Below are 21852 nucleotides of genomic sequence, written 5' to 3'. Positions count from 1 at the left end.
GTCATGCATTTCCACACAAATGATTCCTACCCATCCTGGCTAAAAGCCATTGATGGACCTAACCTCCATGAATCTATCTAGCTCTTTTCTGAACCATGTTCAAGTCCTAGTCTTCATGAAATCCTCTAGCAAAGAGTTCCACAGGTTGACAGAATAATTTCCTTTTGTTTGTTTTAAACCTGCCTATTAACTTCATTTGGTGAACCCTAGTTCTTGTAATATGGGAACAAGTACATAACTTTCCCTTATTCACGTTTTCCACACCAGTCATGATTTTATAGACGTCTATCATATCCCCCCTTTACTCTGCTCTTTTCTAAGCTGATTGACGTTCAGAATCATGTAGGCTAGGTCTGTTATAGTTTTGGTCCTCACGTCATCCTCTGGCAACAAGTTTCACGGGATGATTATATTGTGTGAAGTATTTCTTTATATTTGTTTTAAACCTGCTGCCTATTGATTTCATTGTGTGATCCCTGGCTTACCCTTTCATAGAACAGGTAACATTCATTTTCTCCATACCATTCATGATTCTATAGACTTCTATCATATGCCTCATTAGCTCATTTTAAACTGATTTCACATCATGTGTTCATTTCTAAGATTTTTGCATTGTGTCTTTATCAACTATATTAAGTTGCATAGCCATCAATTAATAAAGAAGCCATCCCCAGCTAGGCAATGTAAACATCATTCATGATGTAAACACATCCATTTCTGGTAAGTAGAAAAACTAAATGTACACTCAAATTAAAAGTTTCTATGAAGATAAAGATTTAAGAATAGCCAGATTGAGTGGACACTGAGCCAGCTTACTTTGCACACACATAAGATTCAGTATATTAGACCAAAGGAAGGTTAGCTTACAAATGTTTAATTTTTACTATAAACACTGCATTTTTGCACAGTCTAAGATTTGTTTTCATTTCTTACCTGTGGAAATTTCTTACCTGTGGAAATTCTTCAATAGGAAAAATGTGGCTTATGGGTAAAAGCAGTGCACTGTAAATAGCATTAAAGTTGTGTTCCAATGCATCTCCCTGATTTACTTCACTAGTCTAAATAAACCACAAAACAACAATTTATTAGATAAGCAACCTGCCAGGCACAAAGAATAGCCAGTTTATATTTGGAATTCAAGCTTTTTTAAATACAGATTTTACAAATCAAGACAAAAAGTCATTTCCATTTTTAATATGAATTAAATCTTTAGTTACTAGCCCACAGTGTTTGCTAGACAATTAAAAAACAAAACAACAACAACAGACACTCAATTCTCACTGTTGAGAGAAAAATGCAAGAGTAAAGGCAATCTATTTTATAAGATTCCAGGAATCACTGTGAAGCAATAGAAACTGATACAAGTATTGTTGGCTAGGGATATTAGCGACTAGTCAACTATCCGATAAGCAAATACTTATCAGATAGTCAAGCAGCAACTTCGACTAGTCCCTCCGCCCCCTAGCTATCTCTAACAGAGAGAGGGCAGCAAGGAGGGGGGAGCAGGAATTGGTGCTGGGGGGGAACTGGCTTTAAGCCGTTTTCCCCAGCAACGTCTCCACAGGGGCAGGGAAGGCAGAGGCACAGCAGCGAAATGGAATGAGGGGACTGTTTCAGTCCATGCTCACATTGTTCCCACAGTGGGTACTTCTGTTTTTTAAATGTACAAGAGCCTTCTCTGAGGCCCCTTCCCTCTCCCCCCTCCACCCCTTCCACTGCCTCTGAGAAAGGGGGGGGGAGCAAAGAGGGAGGGAGCCAGGAGCCAGTGCTGAGGAAGCCGACTTAAAAGCCTGTCCCTCCCCCACCCCCCCAGCACCGTCTCTGCTGTGCCGCCTGCCCCACTCTGCTACATCTTTCAGGAGGAAGGCGGGAGGGGGGGAAAATAGGGGACACTGCTGCAAAGCAGCCCGTTAGCGCTGATCACTGTGACTCTGCATTTTAAATGTAGCAAGAGCCCAGCAGCTCTTCCTACATTTAAAATGCAGAGCTGCAACGCGGGAGGCTCTGGAGCCTGCACAAGCCATGACTGCTCATTCCTAGCTGGAATCAGCTCCTGGGAGCTACCCCCGCTGCGGGTCTGCACAGCGGCACTTCGTGACTAATCGTATACTCAATACAAACTGTATCAACTATATGATTAGCCAGATAATCACATTAACATCCTTATTGCTGACAGCTATTTTTGTTCACAGTATTACCAGGTTGAATCAGAAGTGCGATCTGTAGTTTGTTACGATCCAATTGTTAAATTTGCAGCCTTTTTTATTTTAAAAAAAAAAAAAAGAAGCCTTTAGAAATTATACCCATGAGACAACATGGACTTTTAGCTACCCGTGAAAAACCAAAGTTTATGAAAAATGAATGTATACATTTATTTCAACTGCAATAAACCAGAGATTTTATTAAGTATTTAAAAAGTCACTTAAATCCAAAGTATTCATAATTTTAAGGTTGGTGGCGGGGGGGGGGGGGGGGGAGATGATCTAATTGTAGTTCCTACGTAATAGCCAGTGATCCCTGAATCTCTTACCCATGCTTGTGTAGATAGTTTAGAAAGACATTCAGTTGCCATTTAAAGTCTTCATAAGATATATTCTCCATCTCATAAGAATGACCAATGGTTCATATAGCTCAACAGTGACCAATGCCAAGTGCTTCAGAGGAAATGAATTCAACAAGTAATCATCAAATGATCCATCCCTTGTTTGCCCATTTCCAGCTTCTGGTAAACAGAGACTAGAGATACCAATCCCTGCCCATCCTGGCTAATAGCCATCTCATCCAGGAATAAGCTGGTTCAATAGTTAATTACCCTCACTGTTAAGAAATTACATCTTCTGTCTAGTATAAATATATTTAACTTCAGATGCTCACTATTGAATTTTGTTATATTCATGTCTGGAAAAAGAGCACTATTAAGAAGTGCTTTATGTAGGCACATATATAAACTGGTCAAATCACCTTTTTAATCATCTTTTGACTAAAAGTAAGTAGACTGAGTATTTTGCTATCAGGACCTCAAATCATTCTTGTAGCTCTTCTCAAAATCCTTTCCACTTTGTCAACACCCTTATTGAAATGTGCAAATTTTTACTGAAATGCAGTATCCAGTGCTAATCTCACTAATGCCAACTTGAGGAAAAATAGCATGTCTCCAGTTCTCATTGTCATTCTCCTGCTTATACCTACAAAAATACACCAGCTGTCTTAGCAACAACCTTGAATTGGCCAATCATTTGTAATGGGCTTGACAGGGACCCACCCCATATGCTTTTCAAAGTTACTATTATGTAGAATGTAGTCTCCCAAAATACCAGCAATGATTTTTGATTACAGAGTCTTAAAGGGACCAATCAAATTAGAGTAGAAAATGCCGCAACACAAATTAAATATAAAAAATGTCTTGTTCCATCTACTTCATGTGCAACTATACCTTAAAGAGTGACTAAATAACATTGTATTTCAGTGACCCTACATAAAAGAATTTCACAAAAGGTCAGTTTACATAACAAAACATTAATCTGGACTCTCCCTCTCAAATCATCAACAGCCACAAAAATTCTCCAGGGCAAGTTACGTTCTTCCTCATAACTGTACTACTGCACTGAAGCTAATAAAGGCATTTAAGAATAGAGCTCTGTGTCTAACATGGAGGTTGCAGAAGTCACAGATTGAGACTGTGCGTGACCTCTGACTTGTGCAGGTGCCAATACAGCTGATCCCACGGCTGCTTAAGGAGCAGGCTCCACGTCCAGCTGCTCAGGTGGCCCCCTGTGACAGCCACACCAGCTGCTGCTTTAATGGCTCCCAGCAGTGGTCCTCTGGCGGCTCGTAAGAGCCACTCTGGTCTGCAGCAGCCATCCCAAAGTGACCAGGATAATGGTTCCTGTTCCCACACTGTGTGATCTCCCACACTACCAAAGATTTAGACATACTGATATTTTTCAGAATATATATTTTAAAATCTAGTTTTAGGTAGCCTTCCATTGTTGATTAACTACAAATTATAATAATTTACTCTCTCTCGTAAAAAGATGAATACTTGCACTTTTTTAACTAAGAATGTAAAACAGTGTTGGGCAATCTATGGCCCACTGTGGCTCCACTTGTGTCACACTGACCTATCTGCTCCCTGCAGTGGATTTGTGGCATTCCAGTTCTGGGAGGGAGGAGTGGAGACAGAATGTAAATTAGGTGATTTATGCACTTTGAAAGAGCTGGGAGGGAGGGGGGAGGCATAGGAAGTGCAGGGCCCTAGTGTGCAAGAGGAGTGTGGAGGAGGGGTCAGACAGGGAAGCCACAAGGCAACAGGTGGAGCCCCAGATTGCTGCCATCTACTCAGGTGAAGGAGAGTCACTCATGTGAGTCATTCTGGGTTGCTCATCACTGGTGTAAAATCTTTGAATAGGTGAATGGTAATTATTTTTTATGGCTTTGGATTTTTTCAGGAGCCATGAATTTACCAATGTCAAAATATGGTACTTATTACCTTCATGTTATCATATTCTCATTGCTGATAAGCCAATCACACACAAAAAAGTTTATATTTGGTATAATACTATACCTGGTTAATCCATTCAGTCAATGGGTTAACTACAATACTCCACATTCTCCAAAGATGTTCTTTATTTTCCACCTGCTTGGTACACTGATTAATAATGCAGAACACAGACTCACTGAAAGCCAGAGGAGATGTTGGACCAGACAACACACAACCCACCAGGACTTCCAAATTTAGGAAGAACCTAAAAATGAAAGTTTAAGAAATTAGATAAGCAATTATGAGGAGAAGTAATATTTAAAATTAATAGGAAAAGCCTCTAAAGTCAGCATACTGAGGTACAGCAAAACAGGGCAAGTTTGGTAATGAAAACAAACATTCTCAAATACTTCCAGAATAAGATTACCTACCTCTCCTCAGTTACACACCATTCCAACAGATTATTACGGAAAGGTAGTTGAATTAAGAATAAAGCTGGTGTACCCTTGAAAGAAAAAAAAAAAAATCAGCCTTTTGAACTGTATTTTCATTAATCAAGTGTTTATTTCACAGTCAGAATGGTGTATAGAGTTCTGTATTTTTAGTTCAAGATCAAGGGAATGCAATATATAGGAGCTATAGTATATAAATTTAATTCCATGGGCCAGGAATTTATTCAGAGTCAACTTAAATCCTGAACTTGAATTTTGTACCAAAAGTGTGGTCACTTACTTACAAATATCTAGAAACTGAAGTTTGTGGGTGGAAAGATGAGAAATCTGAATAAAATTATTCAAATACCCTTACCAATTGCAAAATGCCGCCATAAACTGCTAGACTCATGGCAGATTTTGCATTTGCGAAATTATTAAAAATACTGTAGCAACTTAAACCCCCAAAACAGATTAAATCTTTTCAAAAAATTAACTTGGTACAAAAATTACACAGACATGGGGACAAATATACTCTCCTCCACCTAAATGTACTTTTCTTTTATTCCTTTTGAGAAACGTATGCTCTCGAAAGCATCCACAATGTTAAAGAAGTTTGTCAGTAGACGCTGTTACTGAGGCATCTAACAGAAAGTGAACCATAATTACTTTAGTCCACTGTAATTCATACCACACGTGAGGCACATCACCATGTTTTCTACAAATTTAAATTAACCATAGCATTGAAACCATGAGTTTAATGTTCTACTAATAGTACTACTGATGCACTGAAGACACTTATTCAAAGCAGCACTATGGAAGAGGGCAAATCTTCCAAGTGGCTACCCAACTACATTCTTCACCTTCTGGCCCTGGAAGAAAGATCCTCAATTCCAGGCAGTCTTTGTGGGGACTGGACGACAAATGAAAAGCTATAACCAAGATGCTGGATGAAGGATAGCAATGAGGGAGGAGAAATGTGTTGACCGATAGATGACTTATTTTGAAGGTGTTTGGGACCCTTTTACTGATCAGTATTCCTTGCAGGTCATCACAAAGTTACTTGGGGATCTCAAAGACTGGCAAGAAAGGGGATGTCCCATACTTTGTGTCAAGCTACAGAATGTTGGGCAGAAATGCCTGATTGCTCCATACAGTCCATCACCATATCAGTGATGATTCATCCATGGCTCATAAGGCAATTTTGAAGGTAAAAATGTTATTTTTATCTGAAATGCATTATATAATACTGAATGATAAGCAGCATCAGAAAAAACTCCTAGGAGGGCAGGACATTAACAACATGGTCTTTAGTAGTGCACCAACAACAGAATTTGGCCTCAGCCAAGATTTAGCAAGTACTACTTGTTAGCCAACATACATTAAAAATGTATTACTTATGCCACATTGGGTAGGAAGTGCACAGTGTGAATATTGCGTGTATGAATGTTGGGCAGTTATGCCAGCAGAATGCACTGTTTTGCTCAAAAAGCTAATCAACCTTGTTCACTGGTATATGCCACAATAACTTCATCATTTGGCTTAAGTGGCTAATAAATTGTCAAAGGCAACATGCATTAATGTCCTGCCCTGGTACAGGCAGGTTAAGTATCTTTGAAGACTAGTATTGGGAATGCTAACATCTAGGGCCTTACCAAATTCACAGCCACGTGAAGCACTCTACAGACTGAGAAATCTGGTGTTCTCCAGTGAAATCTGATTGTGTGTGCTTTTACTCTAAACTACACAGATCTCAAAGGAGAGACCAATATTTCTCAAATTGGGGGTTCTTTCCCAAAGAAAGTTGCAGGGGATCACAAGGTTATTTTAGGAATGTCACAATATTGCTACCCTTAGTTCTCCAGTCTTCACAGCAGGACAACTGAAGAGTGGTGGTTGTAATGTTGACTGGGTTCTCAGGTCTGAAGGCAGCATCTCACCAGCACCAGTGCAGAAGTAAAGGTGGCAATGCCATACCTATATTGCCCTTGCTTCTGTACTGCTGCTTTCAGCACTGGACACCCAGAGAGTGGCAGCTACTCAATGAGGGTACATTTACACAGCAAGGCCAAGGTCGAATCAAGCTACACAATTTCAACTACGTCGATTTCGTAGCTGAAGTCGAAATAACTTGGCTTTAGGCGCTGTCTACACAGCAAGAAGTCAAGGAAAAACATTCTTCCTTCAACTTCCCTTACTCCTCGTAAAATGAGAGTTACAGGAGTCTGAGTAAGAAGTCCTCCAGCTCGACATTATTTCAAAATTACACTACAAGCATTTGATGCGCTCTTGTTATTTCGGAATAAGATCTGTTATTCCAAAATAACACTGCAATGTAGAGGTACCCTAAGGTCCCAGCTCTGTAGGCAGCAGTGTAGAAATAGGAGTGGCAATACCATATCATGCTATCCTTACCTTGTGCTTCCGCTCGTAGTAGCTCTGCCTTCAGAGCTAGACTCCCAGCCAGCAGCCACTGTTATCCAGCTGCTCAGGCCTGAAGGCAGTGCTGCCAACAGCATCACAGAAATAAGTGTAGAAGTACTACAACCCCTCCTCCCCCACCACCACAATAGCCTTGCGACCCTCTCAACTTCTTTTTGGGTCAGGAACCCCTACAATTATAATACCATGACATTTAAATATCTTTAAATGTAAAAATTTAAATATCTGAAATCATGAAATTTACCATTTTTAAAATCCTATGACTATGAAATTGACCCAAATGGACCATGAATTTGGTAGGACCCTACTAATAACCAAAACAAAAATAAGAAAGTTTCAGAACAAGCTAACAAAATTGGGCTGGAACTTAGCTGACTATGAAGTGGTTTCTAATTAGCAAGCAACTGTCCTATAGCCTCATGGTTTAGTGCCTCTTCTGGGAGCAAGCCTATATATAAGGTGACTGAACAGCACTGTGAGCAACTGCTTTCCAGGACTGGTATCACATTAACTCTTTCCATTCCTGATGTGCACTGTTATTGACTTAAGAATATATTAGCTAAGTTTGGTTATTTTGTCTCGAACATTTTTCATGACAAACCACACATGTAGTCAATAAATTGGCTAGACTATTAATCAACCTACTGCTCCACCTACAAAATGTAACAAAAGTTTATATTAAACAGACTATGTAGTCTTCTTGGGTACTGTATATGATCCTTGCAATAAATAGTGTACTTAGCAATACAGGTTACACCTCCCTAATCTGGGACTCTTTCATCCAGCAACATCTGTGGTCCAGAAGGACCATGAAAGTTGCTGAATGAGAGCACCTCGGGGCAGGAGGGCCAGTAGCTGAGAGCCCCACGAAAGATGAAGATGATGGTAGTGGGACTAGAGCCTCAGCAACCCAGAAGCAGTAGCAGGGCCATGGTAGCAGGGCAGGGGCAACTCGTCCTTGCTGGCCTGGCAGCAGGGTCATGCCATGGCAGTGGTGCCAGGGCTGCTTGCTGCCATGCTGGCAGTATAGCTGGAACAGCAGTTGTGGCACAGGAGCCGGGGCAGCTGTGTTGCCCAGCCGGCAGTGGGGCCAAAGAAGCTGGTGGCAGGGAGGGGTAGCAGGCTGAGGGGGCTGGTGGCAGGGAACCTTCCCTGGTGAGCAATCCCAGATGAGGGAATTTGCCACAAGTATGAGACATTGCTAACCCCTTTTCAATCTCATTTATTGATATATCATTACACTGTCTGCAACCAATACATGCTAAGCTTGTTCCAGATGTTCTAAAATAAAAATACCAATAAAACATTCACCAAATATGGATCTTTTATCTTATGTAGTGTACCATGAATATGCATTTTACTTCAATTCCTTTTCCCTTAAGTACAAATACTAATAACATTTTTAAAAAATAGGTACTATAACCTAATTCAGGAACACCCATGGTATGGACCCTGGAGGCCCAAGTGGCTCTGAATGTCCCTGCTTCTCCCTGTCATCCCCAGCTGGGGGAGTGGCAGCACAGCAACACACTCAGCCAGAAAGTGGCGGAAAACGCGAAGAACCAGGTAAGCACCCTACATCCATCCCCATGACTCCTTCCTTGGTCCAGAAAAATCTTTAAACCAGCACACACAGTTTCCCAGGGTTGCTGGATTCAAGAGTTTCAAGTATATAACTAAGCTTTTACTTACATTTAAAAGATCCATGTCAGCAACCTGGTATGCTGGTGATCCCAATACTTTTGAAGGTAATTCTTTAATTGTAATTTCTAAAAGGGACTGAGGAAAGAAAGCAAACAAGGAAACAGGCAAGTATTAAATATGTATAAATGTTTACTTCTATGCAAGAGGACCAGATATTAACAGTTGGCTTGAAGTTTTCTGCAGTGGCAGAAAGAAAGCAGCCTTACAAAACAACTGCTCTCTGAAGTAATGATAACTTAGGAAGAAAAGGGATACAAATGATTCACACAATGGAACTGATGCTGACCTTTGATAGATTAACCCAAAGAATTTAGTAATTTTTAATAAAAGAATTTAAAGACTTGTCAGATCTTTAGAACCACAGGTTTTGATCAATCCCTTGCTGATATCAGAAGCTAGAAGATTTCAAATATATGGTAGCTACTTAACATCACATAAGAAATTACAAGTTTAACAACAATTAAAAAAAAAACTTACCAAAGTTTTCTGAGCAGGAAGTGCATCTGAGGTAACTATGTTTTTTAAGGCTTGTAATAATACAGTTAACATTTCTGAACCTTGCCTTTCTTTCTTATTGCCTTTAAAAAAAAAAAAAAAGGTAAGAAGCATGTTCAAGCCAAACAACGCTACAAGAGTCTGCAACACAGTGTACTGATTAGTTTGATCATTATTAGAAAATTATTTTTACTGCAACCAAATGAATCTTAAGACAAGGACATATTTTGAAAAAAGTCAATACATAACATGCGTCTTGTGTCAAATTTTAAAGTTCCACTCTGCTATTACAAAGCTATGCCAATGAACTGCCCAGGGGCACATATACAAAAATATTCTAATTATGTATAAAGTATGTTACATACTTTACTAAATAACTAAGGGGCTGCGCCCACTGCTTGTTACGCTTGCCAACCACCACTCTGTCTGCCGCAGCCAGATCATGGCCTTTCCTCATACCCGTGCCACAGCAAAACGGGGGCCGCCACCACCCTTTTCTGTGGCCAGATGGGGACTGGACCATGGGACCTGACCTTGATTTAAATCACTTAATCCTGTTTCAGAAAAATGTAATAAGACTAACATAAAAAGAACAATGTGGAAAACAAACTGAGAGGTGACATTCAGCAATAAGGCCACATGGAGATGATGTGGGTAAGCTCACGTTTTGATGTTTTCAATTTTTAATATGACATGATCCTTTTAGTGCATACCTTCACTATGGGGTTACGCTGCATAACCCTTACTCATGATGGTGAAGGGTATTGCAGAAGTGGAACAGTTTAACCCAATGGTGGACAGCTTGTGGCCCACTGGAGTTCTATGAGGCCCTTGAGTCATTTTGTTTATCATTGCCCATGCGCAGGGTTGCTAAGATTCTGGTTTTCATGGGTGTAATTTTCCTTCTATTGGTATCACATGCACTTAAAGCAAAGGCAGGTGAAGTGAGGTGCATGCAGATTGCATACAACACTATGAGAACCACGGGCTCCCTCTGAATCTAACCAAAGTGCTGCTATCGTTCAAATGGAACACCCTGCAAACTCTAGGTACTTAAGCGCAGTTAAGTAAAACTGCTGTGTCCCAAGATACTGTCTTGGATAAGACAATCTTGTGGCCCACTGGTTGTCCCTCATGGATTAAACCTCTTTTGCATATATAGCACGCACGCACTACATAAAAATAAATTGCTTCTTTTGTCATAGAAATAGTGAATTTTTAAAAAAGATTTTACTGAATAGCCAAACACTTTCAGGAGCATACCCAAAAAAATTCCTTGTATTTTAGTTATAATAGATATGAAATAAACATGGCTACCTGATTCAATAGCTGCTTTCACAAAACCAGTCATATCCTTCCATATAATATTTAGCATGACATCTGCAAATCAAAAATGGAAATTTCCATTCATAGAAGTCAGTTAAGAATATTGAGCAAATAAAATAGCAATGCACATAGAAAACAGTTGTAAAGTTATCAACTTTGAAACAAATTTTAAATTTAATGCTACAAATCATACATGAAAAAGTCAAACTCAAAACTGGATATTTGATAAAATTAAAAAGTAGGGAAAAGAGGATTTTTAATAAAAGTAATAATTAAATTATTAAAATAGCATTTTTTTTTTATCTCCCTTCATCTGAATATTACTACACAAAACAAAAAGGTTATCTGTTCATGAGACTTTTACCTGGAACTTCTTTTCCAACTGCAATGAAGCCTTCCTGAACTGCATTTATGAGTGTGCTGGCATGCTTACAAAAAAAAGATGGGCTACTGATCAATGGATATTGGAGAGGCTCTAGAGAAAACAGAAAACAAGTCCCATAAATTTGACATACTTCATGAGGATTGGGTTTTTTTGGGGTTTTACAGCATTTTCGATATATAACCTAAAGGAAAAATCAAGTACAGTGTGGTCTTTAAGTGTTCTATATTAACATATGATTAAAAGAGATCCTAAAATTAAGCAAAAAATTAGGATCTGGAATTATTTTAAGTATCTTATCTATTAAAGATAGATTAGATAGATTAGATAGATTAGATAGATAGATAGATAGATAGATAGATAGATAGATAGATGTAAAAATGTTTAAGTAAAATATGTCAATATACAAAGTAATCATTTCAAACTATACTTTTTTTTAAATCAAAAGAGCTCTGAAAAGAGTAGTGCAAATACCTAGACTAAGCACAAGTTTGTTTTGCTTAGAAAAAGACAAAACTTCTGGCCCCATTAGGAAGTGAAGCAGCATTTCAATTCCCAAAAGTTGAATCGAGGGGATCAGTATGATTCCTGATACACTAGAATTCAAGTTTATCCGTGGAGTGGCCGGACTTCCATATGGGTAGGAACCTAAAGAGAAGAACACCACAATTCTTGTGACTATATCACAACTACATTCAAATGAACTGTTTTTAAGTGAAAAAGAAAACAGATCTAGGGATGTTAGATACCGCTTATTTTAGTAATTGTGTAGCCATAAGTTTTTTTTTTTTTATCAGTTACATGGTTTCTCAAATGCTCCCAGAGGGCAGGGGCTAGCAACCAGTGCACTTCTGGTCCCTCTCCCAGGGAGCCCCCTGCAATCCTACATATCAGAGGCAGCAGCGTGGGATAGCAGAGGGAGCCAGCCCACAAGGGGAGCCTTCTCTTGGCTCCTCATGGCTCTCCAGAAGCTGCAACATGTCCCTGCTGTTCCTAAGAGGAGGAGGAAGAGCTGAGGGTACCACTGCAGCACTACCCCCACACACTGGTTCCAGAGCTCCCACTGGCCAGGAACTGTGGCCAATGGGAGCAGTGCCTGCAGGCAGAGACAACATGCAGAGCTGTTGAACAGTGTCTCCATCTAGGAGTGGCAGAGATATGTTTTCGCTTGCAGGGAGCTGCCTGAGATCAGCGCTGCCCAGATATGACGCTCCGAAACAAATCCCACATCCCAGTCCCAGCCCAGACGCCCCATTCTGCAGCTCAAACCCCTCATCCCTGGCCTCACCCCAAGGTTGGACCCCCAGCTAAAACTCTCACCTCCTCCCACACTTATTCTGGTTAAATCTTAGTAGAGGCATATGAATGTGGAAAATAAATATATTGTTCGCTATTTCTCCTCACTAGTGATATACCATTAACACAAGTTTATTTTAAAGTTAGCGCCAGTATTTTATTTATATTTGGCAGCAAGGCTTATTTTGTACCTGATTTTTGTGCAGACGTTGCTGTGGCTAAACTCTGATTGGCTGCTGCACGAGAGGGTGTTCCTTGAAGTATAACAGAAGAATCTAGACTTAAAGTGCTTTGGATTAACGGAACACAAACCTGTAAAGACACCAAACCGCAATGATAACATGTATGACTCACACGAAAAGGAATGAAAGAGTACACTGTCTGAAATCTGCATCCCACTGGTATCTTTAGAGAAAGTGGAATCATACAAAGATTACTAAATTGCTCTGTAAGCTACTTGTTTTACAATTTTCTGAATAAATATATATACACACACACACACACACACACACACACGAATCAGACATTAAAGCACCAATTTCACTATTCTGAAACATAACATTCTTTACCTACTGTTACACACAACACTGAATTACTATAATTGAAGAGATATAAAAATTGGCCTTTTTCTTGTTCGTGTGACTCATTCTAGTCAGTTGTATTTGATGAGTCTACAGAAAAAAATAGGTGGCTGTGATTATAAACCCATAAAAAAAACTAGCAGGAAGACTAAGAGCAAAGATATTATTACATAAAGTTACTATTTACTTGAAATCTATTTGAATTTTAAAAATAGAATGCCCTCTTAAACTCTGAAAAAGAAATCAGTAAATTCAAGGAGGCTAGGTCCATTAACGCCAAGGTGGTCAGGGATATAAACCATGCTCAGGGCAACCTTAATGTCTGACTACCAGAAACTTGGAATGTAAGATATTAGTGAATCACTCCATTACTGCCCTATTCTATACACTCCGCTCAAACTCTGGCACAGGCCACTGTTGGAGACAAGATAACCAAATCACTCTGTCACTGAAAGTACGGCAGCTCTTGCACTCACAAGTCAACTGAGAACATCACAAAGTTCAAGGTAACTACTTCTTCCTGCTAAGAATACTACTTTATAAATAGTCTTCCACATACTACATGTATTTACTAGTTGTCCACTAAATGCCTCTTCGTTCATCCTGAGCAAGGACAACAGATGTATCTGATCTACCTTTGCTACATCATTAATTTTTTTTATCCCATTACGTTTTTCAAGCTAAGAAATCACTTTTTTTTCCAAATCTATAAAGGCAGTATGATGAGAGCATACTAAAAGAGAGCTGATTTATATAGTGAAAATGCTAATGTTTATTCCTTATAGAAAGTGTATTTTGTCTGACTACTGCTATGTACTGAGTAGAGGATTTAACTGAGTCACAATGACATCCAGGTCATTCCCGAGACAGTAAATTTGGACTTCCATGGGTACAATTAGTACAAAAAAAAATTTTTTTTTACTGACCTAACAGCTTAAATTTTTGAAATCACATTAGGTTTGGTGCCTGCAAAAGTGATAGTATCCTTTTAATAATTGTTGTGTGTCTAAAAATTACAGAAGTTCAAATAAACAGCTACAGAAAAAATACAAAGCAAGTTTCAGTTTTACATGAACAGAATACAAGCTCAACCACTATGCTAAAATCATATGCATTTGTTACCTGTTCAAAGTTGGCAGGTAGTTGAGGTCCAAGCCTCACTAGCAAATACCACCAGACTTCCAATTTCGTCAGTGCCAAAGCCTCTGTTCTCACATGGATAGAGCTCAATGGCTGCATTAGCAATTTTAGCCTTTTTGCACTGCACAATATATCTTGAGGAACAAAAATAACATTTTAAAAGATGCAATACAAAGTGTAAATTTTTTGCAGCACAGTAAAGAGGGAGATTTCTCAACAGTTAGGGGTTTTTTCCTGGCAATTATTCAACAAGAGTCAGTCTTCTCTATCAGTACAGTTTCTAGTACTCAGTCCCATCAATATGGTCAGCAGGAAAAATTTATTTCCTGGTTACACCAGGAGCCTGGCAGAACAAGTACTTCTGAAATTGTTTAGCAGTTAACACCGAAAAAGTAATTTTATTTAAAAAATATAGAGGAACAAAATAGCTTTTCCATACAAATCTTAGAAGAATACAAGCCTAGAAAAACTACTTTTGATAAATGATCCAAATTAGCAGATGTTAAATGGTAGAAACGAAATTAACAATAAGGAATCCCCCTCTTATCTGAATCACAGATTGGCAAGATTGGGTTTCAAGCAATTATAAAATCAAAGAAAGTGGAAAAGGAAAACTCTTGTATCCAAAGAAAGCCTGAAAAATTAGGATTTGACGAATAGGGATAATTTATGCAATTAATGCTTTGGGGGCATTGTTTCCTGAAACGGAATAGGAGAAAAAAAAAAATCACTAAGCTTTCAACCAGCTACACTCTACTGAAAAAATTAACCTGCTGATCGATAGGAGCCATCTCTTGAGCAAGGGAAAAAAATTCCCAAAGGAGCTGGACCCATATTAAGGAACTTAAGCGAGGAAATGAAAATGATTGCTAACTTTATGCTAATACTCAATTCCTTATTGCTGTTTCCCACCCCTAGCATTCTTTTGCTATTTGGGATTAAACTCTAAGGGTGCATCTAGACTGGCAAGATTTTGCGCAAAAGCAGCCACTTTTGAGTAAAAACTTGCCAGCTGTCTACACTGGCCGCTTGAATTTGCACAAGAGCACTGACTTCGTAATGTAAAAAAATCAGTGCTTCTTGCGCAAATACTTTCATACTCCCACTCGGGGAAAAGATCTCTTGTGCAAGAATACTTGCGCAAGAGGGCCAGTGTAGACAGGGAAGAACTGTTTTGCGCAAAAAAGCCCCAATGGCTAAAATGGCGATCGGGGCTTTCTTGCGCAAAATCACATCTAGACTGGTCACAGATGCTTTTGCACAAAAGCACTTTTTGCGCAAAAGCATCAGTGCCAATCTAGACACACTTTTGCGGAAATACTTTTAACAGAAAAACTTTTCCGTTAAAAGTATTTCCGCAAAATCATGCCAGTCTAGACATAGCCTAAAACTAAGAGAGTCAGGGCAAGAACCACTAATACCAATATACTTTGAGTGCCATAAAAAACAAACTCTAACTGCTATCTAACATTAACATGTGAAGCCTAAATTTGAAAATGTGAAGCCTAAATGTGTAGCCTTGTTTGTATGTCTAAGAGCCACAGACAATGAGAGTCAATGTGTGCGCCTCAGCCTAAAGGACTGACAGTCATCTGTGTTTCGAGAAGTGATATTTAGTCTCTCTCCATGCTTATGACTTGAGAGAGTTTAAACTTAAGTAAAATGATCATTCTGATCTTGCCTATCTCAAATAAACATTTAGGAGATCTCTACATTACTTCCAGATTTCAAAGATCATACTGCAAACCTAATAACTCCACAATCTCCAAACAGGGGGGGGGGGGGAATCTGTATTCAAAAGAATGATAGGAAGAAGAACAAGGAGGAAGTAAGATTCTCAGGTTCTTGAATATGAATGTCTGCAGCAGACATGTTCCTTGAATCCATTGGTAGTTGAGGAAAGATACATTGTACAATACTCCTCCCATAGTAACTGGTGATGGAGGAAGATCAGTCATTCCTGTCTGAATCTGTCTCTGGCTTCCATAGTTTATTCCTGTTTAACCTGATCAGCCACTGAGAATATTTTCAGGATGCATGGGGGCTCACAAAGTTTACTCCATCTTCATACATATTTAGACAGACAAAAAGATTTAGTAGTTGTCTATGGAATCTGCCATTTTCTTGAACTTTTCTCCACATAAGCATCTCATTTCAAGTTTTTCACAAAGCAGAATTGCATGATTGCTTGTCCACTTTCCAAGGGAAGAACCATATGTGCCACCCATCTGTGGTGTTGAAGTTCACATCTCAAAAGGCAAACATGGGAGTCTATGGAAGAGGCAGTCTTTGTTATCAACATAAACAGAGCTCCATGTAAAGTTAATGGCTACTCCCTCAAAGCTATAGGGATTGAAAAGCCAGAGCTCAAGTTTCTAAGGGTGCCTCATTTAGGAAAATTAATCCAGGATTTCACTAAAGAGGCCACTGCAACATTCACCTTGAAACAACAATCATGCTGACCTCAAAATGTTGGATTTGTTATTTGATGGTAAAGATTTATAAACCTTACACTGAAAAACTCTACTTTATCACCAGATTTACCAGGCTACTCTCCTCTACCTCTTTAGGTTATTTTATTAGCTCAGATTTGACAATAGATTTAAGCTGCCAAATTCACTACCATGTGTTTGCAACTGATTTTAGAGCAAGGATGGCCAAGATGAGGCCCCGGGGTTGGATCCAGTACATCCAATACTTTGATCCAGCCCCAGATTGCATCTGGCTGCTTTCTATTTATATCCTACTGCCCAGGGCGAGAGCTAATCCCAATGTGGCTCCCACGCTTATCGACTAGTCAATGGAAAATCCATCAACTAATTGATTAAACTAAATTTAACATCCCTCTCTCAGAAAATAGTTATTAATGGCTCAAAGTCATGCTGAAAGGGCATAACAAGCAGGGTTCCATAGGGGTCTGTTTGGGGACCAGTTCTGTTCAGTACCTTCATCAACAATTTAGATGATGGCATAGAAAGTAGGCTTATAAAATTTGCAGCTGATACCAAGCTGGGAGCGGCTGCAGGTGCTTTGGAGGATAGGGTCATAATTAAAAATGATCTGGACAAACTAGAGAAATGGGCTGAGGTAAATAGGATGAAGTTTAATAAGAACAAATGCAAAGTACAACACTTAGGAAGGAACAAACTGTTACACTTCCTCAGACCTGCTGAGGAACAAACCCGGGCAAAAGGTAGGCTGGAGAAGTATTACTATACTTTTGGGGTTATTTATTGGTACAAATTCTTAAGAGTAAGTTGATACACTGACACACATCCACCCCCCCCCCCCCCCACATTCATGCTGGCAGTTTGGAGGCAGGCTGCAAGTGTGGTGTAGATTGCTTTTGATTTTGCAGGTGGCTGGAGTGCTGGCCAGATGTCAGCTTCCCAGAGACTCGACCATGAAGTTCCTTGGGAGATCCCTTTAGATCTGCAGGGGGCTTTACTTCCTCTGGGCCGATCCCAGGTTTCTGCTGTGATGTTACATTTTGTTCTAGAGAAAGAGATTTTCTGGCCGCTTCTCAGTTATTTTATCTGCTTGCAAGATCTTTGTCTGCCTTAAAACTCCTAAAATCCTAAACTGCTTTTTTTGTTGGGTATTTCTCATTCACACCTCACACATTCCACAGGTTACATACAAATCCATAAGCAATAAGGTATCTAGGTAAATAACCAGAAACCTACCATAAATTGAATTACAGGCAGTCCCCGAGTTATGTGGATCCGACTTATGTCAGATCCGCAGTTACGAACGGGGTTTTCTCGCCCCCGAGGACGGAGCGGCGGGACGCCCAGATGCGCCGCGGTCCCGCTGCCCGCGTACTCCAGGGCGAGAAAAGCTGCTCCGCGTTTCCCTGGTCTGCTGGGGGTGGCGGGCCCCCCCGCCCCCAGCAGACTAGGGAGACGGGGAGCAAAGCCACGGAGCATGCGGGCAGCAGGACAGCCGTGGCGCGTCTGGGCTGTCCCGCTGCCCCCGTGCTCCGCGGCTTTGCTCCGCGTCTCCCTGGTCTGCTGGAGACCAGCAGACCAGGGAGACATGGAGCAAAGCCGCGGAGGACCCGGGCGGCGGGACCGTGGTGTTTCTCGGTCCGCCGCCCACGTCTCCCTGGTCTGCTGGGAGGAGGGGGCGCAGCTAGTGCGCCCCCTCCGCCCCCCCCAGCAGACCAGGCTTTTCTCCGGACGCCTGTGGTAGAGCAGCTGGGGCACTGCCAGTTGGTCCCGTAGCACCGGTGTGGGCGCTACTGGACCAACCCAGCAGCACCCCACCTGCTCTGCCCCAGGCATCCTCAAGTCAGCCGCTGCTGAAACTGACCAGCGCTGACTACAGGAAGCCTGAGCCAGAGTTGCTCTGCCCCGGGCTTCCTGGAATCAGCCGCTGATCAGTTTCAGCAGCAGCTGACTTGGGGACGCCTGAGGTTCTTAAGTTGAATCAGTATGTAAGAACTGGCGTCCAGACTCAGCCTGTTGAAACTGATCAGCGGCTGATTCCAGGAAGTCCGGGGCAGAGCAACTCTGGCTCGGGCTTCCTGTAGTCAGCCGCTGGTCAGTTTCAGCAGCGGCTGAATCTGGATGCCAGTTCCGACTTGCATACAGATTCAACTTAAGAACAAACCTATCTTGTACGTAACCCGGGGACTGCCTGTATTTGACATACTAAAAGGACCTAATGTAAATACTATAGGTTTACATACCAAAGGCATGATAAGGACTTCACATTAATTGTAACTAAGAGGTAGGGTCAAGGAAAAGGGGGAAAGAACAGGAGTATGTCCAGTCACCTAGATGTCAATGGTGGTGGTGGTGTGGGATGTCATGTCCGACTGGTTAGACAGAATGGGAGGTGACTGTCTAGGAAGGAGTATTGCAGAAAGGGATCTAGGGGCCATAGTGGACCACAAGCTAAATACAAGTCAACAGTGTGAGACTGTTGCAAAAAAAGTAAACTTGATTCTGGGATTCATTAATGAGAGTGTTGTGAGCAAGACACAAGAGGTCATTCTTCCGATCCACTCTGCATTGATTAGGCTGAAATTGAAGTAGTGTGTCCAGTTCTGGGCACATTTCAAGAAAGATGGGGAGAAATTGGAGAAGGTCCAGAGAAGAGCAACAAAAATGATTCAAGGTCTAGAAAACATGACCCATGAGGGAAGACTGAAAGAATTGGGCTGGTTTAGTTTAGAAAAGAGAGGATGAGGGATATTTTAGTAGTTTTCAAGTATCTAAAAGGGTATTAACAAGGAGATGGAAGAAAAATTGTTAAATTGCAGCAAGGGAGGTTTAGGCTGGACATCAGAAAAAGCTTCCTGTCAGGGAGATTAAACACTAGAATAAACTACCTAAGGAGGCTGCGGAATCTCCATCACTGGAGATATTTAATAGCAGGTTGGATAGACATCTATCAGGGACGATTCTAGGCAGAGCTTGGTCTTGCCATGAGGGCAGGGGACTGGACTTGATGATGTCTCAAGGTCCCTTCCAGGTCTTGTATTTTATCATTCTATGATATTTCTGAGTCACAAATGTTCACAGTAGCAGTGAAGAGTCTTTATAGTGTGGCTACTAGTTATTTTACACACAGATTTAATTTCGCAGTTTATTTAGCCTTCATACTCTGGAAAAGTGGCAAAGCAAATCCAGGCAGTTTTTTACTTGATGCCACATAAAAGCATGCAAAAGGACAGAGAAGATTTAGTCATTCCACTAATAAAGGATAAACACTAACATACTACAGAAACAGAGAACACTAGGAATGACTTAGATTCCTGAATTTTACTGGAAAGTTAAGACATGTTACCGCTAATAATCCTATCTTGTTATTGCTATAGCGGAACTGAAGCATTGCTAAATGATCTATTTTGAATAGCTTTGGAAGGATTAAATTTTTACTGGTGAACGTTCATTTTACCACACACATGCAAATTAACAAAAAAAAGCTTCCATTTATGATCAAAAGTTACAGAAAAGCAAAATAAGAAAAATTCTGCTTGAGAACTTAAGAGTTTGATTTACGATATTGACTTCATCTTGACATGTGATGTTGACAATTTGTTTTTTTTAACTATTATAAAAGCTTTAGCACAAGGGTCTCAAACTCCTGGCCTGCTTGCCATCTATGGACAGAGTATATGTGCAACCTGCTACAGGGAGTGCAGGGCTGAGTGGGGACCGCTGCTGCTGCCCCATGCCAGGTCTTCCCACCCAGTAATCCGCAATGCTGGGTCCCTCACAGGATGCGGATGCCATTAAGTGGGATGGGGAGGCAGTCGTGAGAAAGGGCAGGGTTTGGAAACTCCTCTCCCCCAGGCCAGATTGTGAATATGCTCCAGCCTGCTGATGGCCTGACCTCTACTTTAACACTGTGAATCTCAACATCAATTATATTTAAAATGTTGCCCCAAAAATCTCCTTCAACTATGAAAATTTAAATCAATAAAAATAAACGCTTAGATATTATACGTATAGATTTAAAAAAAAATCAAATTCTGCCAATTCTAATAATTAGGATGAGGAGCAACACTTTGCTGAGGACATGAATTAAATTTTTGCTAATTTAAGAATTTTCCACTTTGTCTCCTGATTTTCCTTTGGAATAAGTATCCTGAAGAATAGGGTCCAATCTTGCAAATGATCTTTTATAAAGTAGTCAAGATGAATGCTGAACTTAAAACAGACTTGTTTAAGTCTCAGTACTGATGACAGAAGGAATTTCTCAATCTCCAGATGCTTTAACCACTCTTCCCAGTAATTTATATAGCACAAAGAAAACTCTAGTGTAAACCTGTGTTCTCTCACTGCTCTCTGTGCTCGGCATAATTAAACTAGTATAAAACAAATGTTTAACAAATAATTCTAGCTTGCAGCAAGGCTGAGCTAACAAATAACCCTAAATCAGGTAAAACGTGCTTTTTTCCAAGAGAGACACAATATTTAACCCATTCAAGGTGAGTACTTAGAAAGGTAAAATAAATATTTTCCTTTTTCCTGGTTAGCTTCACATTAATTTGTTTAATATTTTTACCTACCTGGATTCAAAGCAAAATTATCTATCAGACTCTTCCATGCAATGAAGGCTATTTTCTTTACCACTGGTGATCCACTACGGAATCCAAGTTCTTCCAGTTGCAACAATGAGTTGATAAAACTGCCACTACGATGAAGTGTCTAAAGGTAAAATAATACCATGTTTACACAATGAAGCATTTATACTGTCAGTATCTATTGTCATGGAACCTTAAAAAGGTAAAGATATTGCTTTTCTGCTTACCTTTCCAAGTAGCTTGACAAACAAAGGCCACAATTTCAGCACATAGGTCTCATTTTTTGTAGAGAATAACTTTTGGAGTTCTGAAATTACTTTCTGAAGATAATAAAAGGTTGTTATATTTTTCTTATGCTGTGAAATACAATAACTTGTTGCTCATTCAATGTATTTAACTTAATCTTCAATACAAGTTCAAAAACACAGATACACCATATTGACAAGAGTTAGAAGAAAGTGGCCCCAGGGTGGGATTTAACTGTACTACTTCTCCTAAAGGCCCAGTACAAAACCTGCAGGTCAATAGAAGTGTGT

General features: G+C 40.2%; 1 protein-coding gene across 2 annotated transcripts in view; it reads right to left on the bottom strand.

Annotated features, from left to right (window-relative positions):
- Positions 1-21852, bottom strand: part of RIF1 (replication timing regulatory factor 1) — a 70691-nt gene that overhangs the window by 39287 nt on the left and 9552 nt on the right. For both annotated transcript variants that reach the window (XM_075933399.2, XM_075933398.2), the window contains exons 7-18: positions 21544-21636; positions 21302-21440; positions 14260-14411; positions 12748-12868; positions 11735-11908; positions 11243-11353; positions 10870-10932; positions 9535-9635; positions 9046-9132; positions 4912-4985; positions 4565-4745; positions 951-1058 (exon numbers count right to left, since the gene is read on the bottom strand). In XM_075933399.2, coding sequence (XP_075789514.2) covers positions 951-1058; positions 4565-4745; positions 4912-4985; positions 9046-9132; positions 9535-9635; positions 10870-10932; positions 11243-11353; positions 11735-11908; positions 12748-12868; positions 14260-14411; positions 21302-21440; positions 21544-21636 — 1404 coding nt within the window. The remainder of the gene's footprint in view (positions 1-950; positions 1059-4564; positions 4746-4911; positions 4986-9045; positions 9133-9534; positions 9636-10869; positions 10933-11242; positions 11354-11734; positions 11909-12747; positions 12869-14259; positions 14412-21301; positions 21441-21543; positions 21637-21852) is intronic.

This window comes from Pelodiscus sinensis, chromosome 7 (genome assembly GCF_052426305.1).
Source record: "Pelodiscus sinensis isolate ZL-2025 chromosome 7, ASM5242630v1, whole genome shotgun sequence".
Classification (NCBI taxonomy): Eukaryota; Metazoa; Chordata; order Testudines; family Trionychidae; genus Pelodiscus; species Pelodiscus sinensis.
Note: the sequence above shows the minus strand (reverse complement) of the source record. Positions and strands in the feature narration are given on the sequence as shown.